Genomic DNA, 10,994 nt, shown 5'->3' on the forward strand with positions numbered 1-10,994 from the left:
ACTTCTTAATATTTGCAAATGATATTAAGTAAACTTAGTTTGCAGTAAAAAGAGTTGATGTTATTTACACACTCCTTTCGTTAGTTCTTTAAAAAAACATGATTAAACGAAAATTAGGTTTATAATACCCTTAATTAAACAAGAGTAACAATTGTTACAGTTTTTACAATAATTTTTCAACTCTGACACTCTTTTCATGAGATAACTTCTTTTGCCAACGATTTTGTCCCTTTTTTTTGTTAGTTGAAACCAGCTTTCGCATTCTTGTAATTTTTACATTTTATCTTTGAAATTTCAATCTCGAAAGACATGCATGAAGTGACGCCTAGTCCAAAGAATCTAAGTTAAATAGTTGTAAGGCCGATTATTACGAAAACAATTAACTACTCTGGTTCAATGAAACAATTACAGTAAAACTTGGGTAAGTTGACCACTTCATGTGCATTGTTTTAGTGGCCAACGTAGACAAGTGGTCAACTTATAGAAGGGGTGGGACATTGTTTACTTTTTCGTTTCCTACATGTTGCTATACATTAAAATTTTTTTTTTTTACTTGACTTAAAAATTTGATTTAGCAAATGGCCAAATGAATATCTCAAGAAATGTGTTTAAACCTAAACGAACTTCAATTTGTTACACAGAAATAATTTTAATATTTAACTAACTTTTAAAAAAAAATTATTTTGTTAGTTATGCATGTGAAGTGTTTAATAAAAATAATTTCTTAAAATATCAGAACACGAAAACATTGAAAACTTTAACAAAACAAAATTATTTTAACACTTTAAAATTTATTCTGTTATTACTACGCATACAAACCTATTTGCTCACTATTGCAACTGGAAGAGCAACTTTTCAACTAACACACCTGTTTTCAATGAATGAATGAAAGAAATGGTCAAAAGCTGACTCCCTACAGTTTCCCCAGATGGTCAACTCACAAAAAGGTTTAGATTAGCTTTTTACACTGTTTCACCAAACAAGTGAAATATTAACATACATTGCGAAATGACAGAAAATTTTCTGAATTTTTTTTTCTGGTCAATTTATGAGGGTTTTAGAATAGAATTTCATAATACTCCTAGACAAAATTAACTTATTTCAGTGGTCAACATACAAGATAGACAGGTGGTCAAGTTACAAAGGTTTTGCTTCTTTATTATGTAGGAAAATTTCCGTTCTTGATAATTGAGGTCAACTTATTCAGGTGTAAAACTTACAAGTGTGGTCAACTTGGCAGGTTTCACTGTATAAATAAATCATTAATATTCTTGTTTTTTTATTACGAAATATTAAGAGAAATTTGTATACATAATTTCTTCAAAACGTGTGTTAAAACTATGATTATAAGTTATTTAAGAAGAAAAAAGTCAAATGGAGTAAAAGAACAATTTTTGAGATGATGATTCTAAAAATAGCACATTTTTCAAATCTTTTTGCAATTTTTTATTTTAGTAGTTGTTTAACAAAACAAGGCATATCGAACATTTTCCTGATATAGCAATATTTTTTTGAACTGTGCAAAAGTTGAGAAATTATACAAACAACTTTTAAAGAAAATATTTTCAACTTTTTAAGACAAAAGGGTTAGCGCACAAGATTAACTTTGAATGTTGAATTAAAATTGCATGCCCATAGTTTTTTGTTCATTTAAAAAACAAAACAATCTGTTAAATTTTTCCCCTGTGCGCACATACGCATTTACTTTTCATTTCTCGAATAAATAAGAAGTAATAAAAAAAATTAAATTAATAATTTATCTTCATTTTTCGTAAACAGTAGTATTTTTAGTAAATAGTCAGCTGTTCTGCTTCGAATGATATTGAGTGTGATCAGTAGAATATTTTTAATTTCTTAAGATTTAATTCTCAGATAGCTGGCAATAATTTTAAGTTTTCTTTCAATAAGAACTTAGCAATAATTTAAAAAGTAATTTTATTTTAAAGAAAAACATAAATTAAAGTACTTAAACAATTGAATAGTATATTATTGGAAAAAAATATTCATAATAGAATTTTTAAAAAAATTGCATTAAAATTCAATAAAAAAGTTAGAAAAATAATTCTGCGAAACACGCATAGACAGGTAATTTACAAATTTATTTTAAGATTAAGCCGATATATAAGATGTAAAGAAGTTTTAAAAAACTCTACTCTAAACTCAGCTGCACGACAGCCCATGGAGGGCCAAGGCCTACTATGCCCATCTCAGTTTTCTGGACCTAGGGCTCTGGGGTGCAGGAGCAGATGTTCCGGTCAGGTGGTCAGCCGAACGCGGAACCCCCAGTGTTTAGTTCCCAATCATGCTTGGTACTTATTTATCGACCCACTGAAGGGATGAAAGGCTGAGTCAGCCTTGCCCGGCCCGAGGAACGACAGGGCGAAGCGCTACCGCTCAGCCACCGGGGGAAGTTTTAAGATGATTAAAAATGTTGACTACGCATTCGTATTAATAATTATAAAATATATATTCAAGAAATTGATAAATATATTATTCCAAATCTATGCATACGTGTGTATATTATTGAAATTGTATCAGTTATTGAAAAAGAAAATCAAAAATTAAAAAATAATCACATTAAGTAAGCACAATCTGGTGCATAATCATATTCTATCAGAAGCACGCCTTTATAAAACTAGACATTCGTTGAATAAAGTGTTTTTTATTCAAAATGTTTTATTCATAATTTCTTTACTAAATTACAAATACATTATTAAATGACTAAAAAGAAACATCGTATTTTATAGTTTGAAAGAAATAAAAATAAAAAGATTAGCAAACGATTATTAGCGAAAAAAATATGAATGAAATTTTACACTACGCGCGCGAAGTCAAGTTCCTCGCAAGTTTATCACATTTTAATATTAATCGCCCCATTTAATCATTTTTTTATTGTCGCCAAATTATTTTTTTAAAAATAATTAATTTTAATTTTTTTCAGCTTCTAATAAATAAAAACAGTTGAAACTTTAGATTTTTCTATTGAAAAATATGTAGATTATTATGGTATAAAAAAATTCATACCTTATAATTCAATATTTTTTCATCCTCACTTTAATTAAATAATAAAAAATAATTAATAATTATTAAAAATTATTTTTTTCATGAAATTATCTTTGGGTAAATGAGTTTTATGAGTGGGTGCAATTTTTTTTGAATTGTTTCATTAGTTTTGAAAATATGACTGAAAACGCAAAAAGCGAAATTAACATTAAGGGGTACGAACTTTGGATCGCTCTCCTGACCAAACTATGGGGACCACATTTCCCAGATTGCGGCTACCCCCTATATTTTGAAGGTTAGGAATCCAAATATGTAAAAAAAAAATACATGTTTATTCAGAGAAAGTACGTTTTTGTGTCAGATTTCGTAACTTAATTAATAGTTAGCACTAATTAATTAGCATATTTGAGGTCACCCCCGGGAACCATTAAGATTGACACTTAGATCGTGAAAATCCGATCATTATAACAAAAGTTATTCAGGGTGATATCTTTTTTTTTTTTGCTGACTGTACATAGACATTGTTTTCGTATCAACCCATTCGCTAAATTTGTCCCAGTAGTGTCTTTTACGAAATCAACAGAGAATATGAGCAATTCTACAAATAAACGCCAATTAGGCGGCCAAAAAAAATTTGGGGGGGGGGTGCACGCTATTTCTAAATGAATTTTCTTCTTTTTTACACCCTAAAAAATCAAGAAAAAATCGTTAACATTTTATTTTTTCTTTGTGACGTACTTTAAATGACAAAATACCAATTTTAAATTTTTCCCAATTTTTTCAATTTACGAACTTTGATTAAATTTTTTTATTTTTGTTTTTTATTCTAAAATATAATCTTATAGTATGAAATCTCTATAAATACATTTTAGAGAGACATTATATAAGAGGTGGTGCTGGCATCTCCATCACTTACCCCTTAGAAAATGACGTCAAACTCAAAATACCCACTGGCCAAATTGCTTCGAACTTCACCAGCGAATTAATCATTATTAAAGAGGCTCTTGCCTATTGTCGCTCCCATTCTCTAAATGACTCAATGAAAGAAATTGTGATTTTCTCAGACTCAAAATCAGCACTCGAAGCCATACATAACGGTAAAGCATCAATAACGCAAGAATTTAATACCCTTCTTCATTCATTAAATATCCGTTGCACTCTCTAGTGGATCCCAGCTCATGTTGGAATCGAGGGGAACAAATGCGTAAATGCCCTTGCAAAGAAAGCACGCGACGAAGATCAACCTCGAGCTGTCACCTGTGCAGATGCGAATGCTGTCGCCAGATGAATGATATACAACCAGCTTTTTAGCAAGGCAACAATCCCCGATCTAAACTGCCCAAGAAACCTCTCCTCTACAATAGCTAGGCTACGTACTGGACATTTCAAGGGCATGAAGATCTCATGCACCCATATAAAATTCTATCCCATCTGCAAGTACTGTCCTCATCTGCAACTAACTCCAGACCATGTTTTTGTCTGCCAGGCCATTATCGGCTCCCTCTTTCAACTTGGAGCACCTCCCATCGAAATTCTCCATGGCCATCAGGCTCCAGAACTTGCAAACCTTGTTATCAAGACTTTTGGAGGACTCTAATCTTTTCAGTAGCATAGACACGACAACAACAACAGAGACATTATAATAATATTATATTTATCGTAAAAAATCGTTTTATCGGAATAAATGGCTCAGATAAATCTGGTCTTTTTAAAGTAACATATTTTCGCAATGTAACTTTTTTCCTAGGCTTTCTTCATTGAAATATTAATAAAATTTGAGCCGTGATTGAAGTATTTACAAACTTTGTGACAATAGCTGACTTTATGAAAACAACTTTATAGAAAGTTGTTTCAATAAAGTTGGTATAGCATTATTTAACATTATTTTGTTTAACTTCTGTATTTTGTTATTTTATTGTCAGAGCTTGCTATTTATAGAATGTCATATTTTAGCATTTATCAAATTCTTTTTTAGGTTCGCATGGTGTTTTTGTAGATGTGACTGTTGGTGATAAAAATATAGTTGACTTTTTTTCCAAGCTTGGTTTCCTAGAAATCGCACATCCTGGTTTCCATGTAGAAGATGTTTTTTATATGGGAAGAACGTTTTGAGGTTTTTCATTACTTATGGAAATGGCTGTGTTGAAGTTCCACTGCCTTCATTTTACAAAAACCACACACAAAAGACAATCTGAAAGGAAGTCTGCGCATCCTTCAGCAATGCCTAAATAGGAAGTAATTTATTTGGATATCGAATAGGACAATATTGTATTTTTGAAGGACCAAAATATTTTATTTCACTACAAAACTTTAGCATGAGTGCATTTTTTAAACTTGTTTATGAATATTTTATATCTTTGCTGTTGATTTAGTGGCTGTGCTGCTATTGGAGAAGGATCTGCTATCTTCTAATTTATGTTGATTGAATCATTTGTCGTTTATGCTGTAAATCTCCACAGTCGAACTCATTTAATATAAAGCTTGTATAAATTAATAGTTATTCACCAATTTACCATACGTCATGGTGTGTAAGTTGACTTTGTATTCAAACACCTAAATTTTTACTAAAATCGGGAGGGTTAATTTATATACAGATAATAAAGTTGGTTATCCGTGGATTGCGAAATATTAAGGTACTATAGAGATTGAAACATATAAGAATAATTTCGTATCAATTAACCCCTATAAAAAAAACTATTTTTAATATATACAAGGTATCCATGCACCTAGAAAGTCATCGATTTCGATTTTTGAACAAAATTTGTCATGAAATGTTATGATTTTAACTAATTTTTTTTGTAAAAAAATCATGGATTTAGGTCCTACGAGAAATCTAAATTTTAAAATGGAATCCCCCCCCCATCCTAATTTCATGGTGTTCCGAATATCAGAATTTGTAACAAAATCTCTACTCACAGTCATATTTTATTAAAATATAAAATGTTTATATCATGCTTTTTAAAAATTATGGAAAAGTGTCTTAAGAATATAATTCTACAAAAAAAAAATAATTTGCTTTTATATTTTTTTATGCTATTTTATTGCTTCAACTCTTTCTTTACTCTGTTTTTTTTAATTTAAAATCTATAACTATGAAGATACAGAGTATAATAGTTTTGGTTAAATTTATCATTTCAATTAATGCTATTATAATGCTTTTTTAAATTTATTGTTGTGTTTTTGTCAAGGAAAATAATAACTTCTTTAAGTCATGAAAAATTCTTGGAATTAGTCATAGATTTGAAAATGTATATTGTAGCAGATACCCTGTATATATATATATATATATATATATATATATATATATATATATATATATATATATATATATATATATATATATATACAGTTAATTTTACATTTTCTCTGATAATTTCTTTGCACATAAAGGTTTTTTTTTAGAAACAACACTTTTAATTGCATTAAAAATAAAGGTGAAATACTTTTGAATAAATTATTTTAGCGAAATACAGCACAATGAAAACTTTCAAAACATCATCAGTGTCAGATTCCATGATGTAAGCTGTGCCTTCATAAAGATTCCACTCTGCAATGGATTCTACTTTATCCTCACCGGCTAAGCACCTCAAAAAATATTCTTCAATGACTTCACCCTATCCAAAGGTTTCAAAAAGTTTTTACAATTAAATGAAAATGTTCTCTCTCTTTTTTTTTTTTTAATCCTTTCTTTTGGAACGGCTTACTTATACACCAAACATACCAGAAATTTACTATCTTGTAATCAAAAACAGAAGTTTGGCTTATACAACTGGTCAATTTATGTACCGAGACATATGCTGTATGTTATTTTGAGATTTTTGCTGTCAATAGAGCTCAGATTTTGATTAGCTAAAGAATATTCATAAAAACATCAAAAGACTGTCTCATGGAATGAAATAGGAATTATTATTGAGAATAATTATTTCTTTTCAATAACATATTGTTTATTAAAATAAGCTGACAGTAAAATTTTAAAACTAAAGTGGTTGTTAAAATACAAAAACTCACTTTGATTTTATTTTTACAGATTACCACATTTTAATGATAGATTTAGTAGGCTTGTAATGAATGTGTTAAAAGGGAGCTGATTCTTTTAATGGCAGCTACTGTTATTAAATATATGCATGAAATTGTTCTCTAATATCATCCTTTTATTTTGAAAACTATACTTAGCTGAGCTTGACTTTCCTGTTGTCATATTGATTATTTTAAAAAGTGAACACACAAAATATATATGATTGAAGAAGAGAATTAATTAGGCAATACTTTCTCGGAAATGTATATTTCTGGGATATTCTTTAACAATCAAAATGAGCAAACATCTTCCCCTTTTCCTTAAAAAATGAAGAAAGATAAAAATTTTATTTTTTTAAGTACTTGCTGTTTTGAGAGAACCAAGTGTCATTTGACATATGTTCTCTAATTCTAGCTTCTGGTGATTTATGCATTGAATCCACTAATCACCAGAAAGTGAGGAATAGAACTACTAAAACCTCTGACATTATATTTTTTTTTTCATTGTACAAAACTTGTTTTGAACTCAGACCTTAGTTTTTGTTGGGAATCTATTGTCCAAACTTGCTTAAGTGTTGCCAATTCCAGATGCAGGACTTTCCATTGTGTGTGTATACATATATATACACTTTTGTTTATTATATTATAATTTTTCAGAAATGTTTTCAAATATTTAGGGTAGGCACAGAACAGGGAAAAGTTAGGGAAATTTATCAATCTGTAAAAATTAGGGGAATATCAAGGGTCAGAGAAAATGCTTAATTTAAATTTGAGGTACCAGAAAGTCCAATATTTTTCCCCCAAAGAAAATCGGTCTTGTAATAATTATTTTTTATAAAAAAAAAAGAAAAAAGTTATTTTCAACTCTGATAACAAATATGAGTGTTTTGCAATAAATTTTAAGTATAAGAATAAGGCAAACTAAAAAATTCATAAAATGTATGCCTTCTTTTACAAAAATCTAGATAACTAAGCATGGAAATGTGTGAAAATTTATTTTTTTTCTGAGTGTTATAAAATATTTTGAAAATAGCATATTAAACTTATACATATTTAATAATCTCGCAATTTTTAATTCATATTTCTCATTAATAAATTTTTTATAGACTAGTTTTAAATTTTCAACCTTTTTTTTAAAGTTAAATGGGTTTGACTGTCTTTTATGATTATATTATCAGGTTCTTATTCAGCAATTTCTAAAATATACTTTTTTTTTTTTTGTCTGGAACTAAGCAATGTTGCAATTTTAATGTTAAATCTTACATTTGTATATAAATGTATAAATTGTGTATACTTTAATCATAATATTTCAGCTCATTGCAAAATAACTTTTATTTTTCCTGATATTAACTACCAACTTGAACAAGACAGCTACACATTTCTCAGCTATGGATAAGATAAATATCTGAGAGTTGTTGAAATTTTGATATTTACTTTTATGAAACATCTAATAAGCAAGGTGCCAATATATTTATTAGTATTGTGACGTTGTAGTGTCCGATTTATCTTTGCATTATTGTGAATTAGAATTTGTTGAAATCTTCTGATATTTGAAAGTTTTGAGTATATTATAATCTGAGTTCATAGATACTCTTTAGTTCCATTAAGTCCATTGTATGAAACTGTATTTAATATTGCCTTTATGCTAAGATGTGATTATTAAAATATTCCATTATTTGCTATAAGTTCATCTTCTCTTTTGGTGACAAAAAAAAATTCCTTAACTCAAGATTTTTAGCAAAACCCTTCATAATTAAAATATGTATGTTAAGAAAAGCTGAGATACAAATTTTGATTAAAGTTAGAATAAATGTTAAATGCTAAATTAGACAAAAACTATTCAATAAATCAAATAAATAAATCAAACAAATCAAAATAATGGAAACATTTCTACACTAATATATTTTTTTCGGTTTCTCAAGAAATATTCCAAGAATAATTATATAACTTCAAAAGGGTTTAGATCTTTTGATTTCTCACACTTATCAATAAAATTCAAAGCATTTAGAGGTTCAAGAGACCGACAATAAATTACAAATGGAAAATCGTGTTTTTGAACATCATATACCAAAAAAATTTTAAATAAATTTGTAACTTGTAACAATTATTTTGGTTCTTATATGCAATGATTGCCCAAAACTTCACAAGCCTAACTTAAATATTTTTGGAAATATGGATAATTTATTAAAAAAATTATAATTTCTTTGTATTATGCTTTTTTACTATAACTTTAAAATACTCAATAAAATGTTCAGAGCAATTTAAAATTGATTACAAAATGTTTGCTTTAAAATTTAAAAAACATTTGTTGAAATTGTGCAATATGTATTGAAGTAGTTGTTTTATACTGCATATGTGCAGAAAAAAAAAAAAAAAATTTCCTATCATTTTGTAGAAATCTGGTATTTGGTTACTGATGAAAAAAAATTCGGTTTGAATATCTTAATAGTTTTAAGCAATTTTCTAAGTTGCTTTAGTGTTTGTTAAAAGAAACTCAAAATGATATAAGGGGTTTTCTATAGATATTATTTTGTATCATAAGATAAATAACAAATAAACCTTGCAATAAATGTTTATGCACTGAAAAACTGTGTGAGGAAAGAAAACATGCAAAACAACAGATACTTTTATGGGGGCTGATCCCCAATGATGCAGGTGTCATTTTTCATTTTAATAAATCTTGTTTAATATTATGAAATAAAATTTAGAAAACCTCTTTTCATTTTCAGTTTTTTTTTTTAAAGCACAGAAACTAGTTAGAAAATTTTTTGAAACTTACTAAATTTTTAAGATATCGTAATAGGACTTTTTTTTTATTAGTTGTCAAATACAATTTACTTCAAAATTAAGAAAACAAATTTAAATTTTTCTCATGCATGCGCAGCATAAAAGAATTACGTTAATTACTCATATCTTGCGCAGTTTTCAATTAATTTTAAATTACGACAAATATTTTGTTTCTTTTTATTGACTATTTTTAACGTTATAGCAACAAAAATGTAGGACAAAAAACTTATTTTTTTTATAAATATATATATATATCCTTAAATATTTTTGCTAGGTTTACAAACTTTTTTGCAATTATTACATATAATAACCAAAATATTTGTTAGAAGTTACTAATTTACGGCTACATTTTTTGACATAGGGTGTTCAAAAGCACTATTTTCTGTTTGTAATTTGTTGTTGGTCCCTCAAACGTCTAAAAGCTTTGAGCTTCATTAATAAGTATGTGAAATCATATATCCTAAACATTCCTGAGCTTCATTAATAAGTATGTGAAATCACATATCCTAAACATTCCTAAATTTGTAAAATGATTCTCTTAGTATTTTTTGAGAAAGATCAAAAAATGTGTTAGCCTAGAAGTGTTTCCATTATTTTGTCCAACCCCTGTAGCTATTCCCAACCTCTTATATATGTACATAGATATCAAATTATTGCTTTTAAAAAAAAAAATTTTTTTACTGAGTTCACAAAAGTGCATAAAAAGTGCCCTAAATGATCTAAAAAAATACTTATGTCATCTAAATCTGCCCTTAGCTATAAGGATCCTATAAGCAAATTTAAAGAATAGAGTTAACATCATTGATCCTACTAGAAAATTAAAATCTAAACAATTTGAATATTAGAAATTAAAGTTGTGCTGATTTTTTTTAAAAAATTAATACTTATGAAAATAAAGTTTAAATTGTTTCACTGTTCATTACAAAATGTTGTATGACATCAGAACTGTTGTATTGCATTAAATCTGACCTGAATGTATTGTATTAAATCCAAACTTTAATAAATTGTGTTAAAAATAATATGCCCTGCTTTGTACATGTTAATAATTACTGTATTGCATTGCATATTTACAGCTAAGCAATAATTGTCATGAGATTTAAAACAATCTTATTTACTCTTTAAATGACAATTATGTTATTACATCAATTGATTTAATATATTATTCCAAATGTATTTGCCCAATTTGAAAT

At 27.8% G+C, this 10,994-nt stretch overlaps 1 protein-coding gene across 4 annotated transcripts in view; it reads left to right on the forward strand.

Annotated features, from left to right (window-relative positions):
- Oga (O-GlcNAcase) overlaps positions 1–6,195 on the forward strand; it is a 40,583-nt gene extending 34,388 nt beyond the window's left edge. For 2 of the 4 annotated variants that reach the window (XM_087163464.1, XM_087163465.1), the window contains one exon: positions 4,979–6,011. In XM_087163464.1, the coding sequence (XP_087019590.1) occupies positions 4,979–5,115 (137 nt within the window). In that variant the 3' untranslated portion in view covers positions 5,116–6,011. Of the gene's footprint in view, positions 1–4,978 lie in introns of all 4 variants that reach the window. The other 2 variants (XM_087163463.1, XM_087163466.1) reach the window with 2 other exon arrangements.
- The last annotated feature ends 4,799 nt before the right edge of the window (positions 6,196–10,994 follow it).

The sequence above is a fragment of the Parasteatoda tepidariorum genome, chromosome 5 (assembly GCF_982258835.1).
Source record: "Parasteatoda tepidariorum strain Cologne lab strain chromosome 5, Ptep-v5.0, whole genome shotgun sequence".
Lineage (NCBI taxonomy): Eukaryota > Metazoa > Arthropoda > Arachnida > Araneae > Theridiidae > Parasteatoda > Parasteatoda tepidariorum.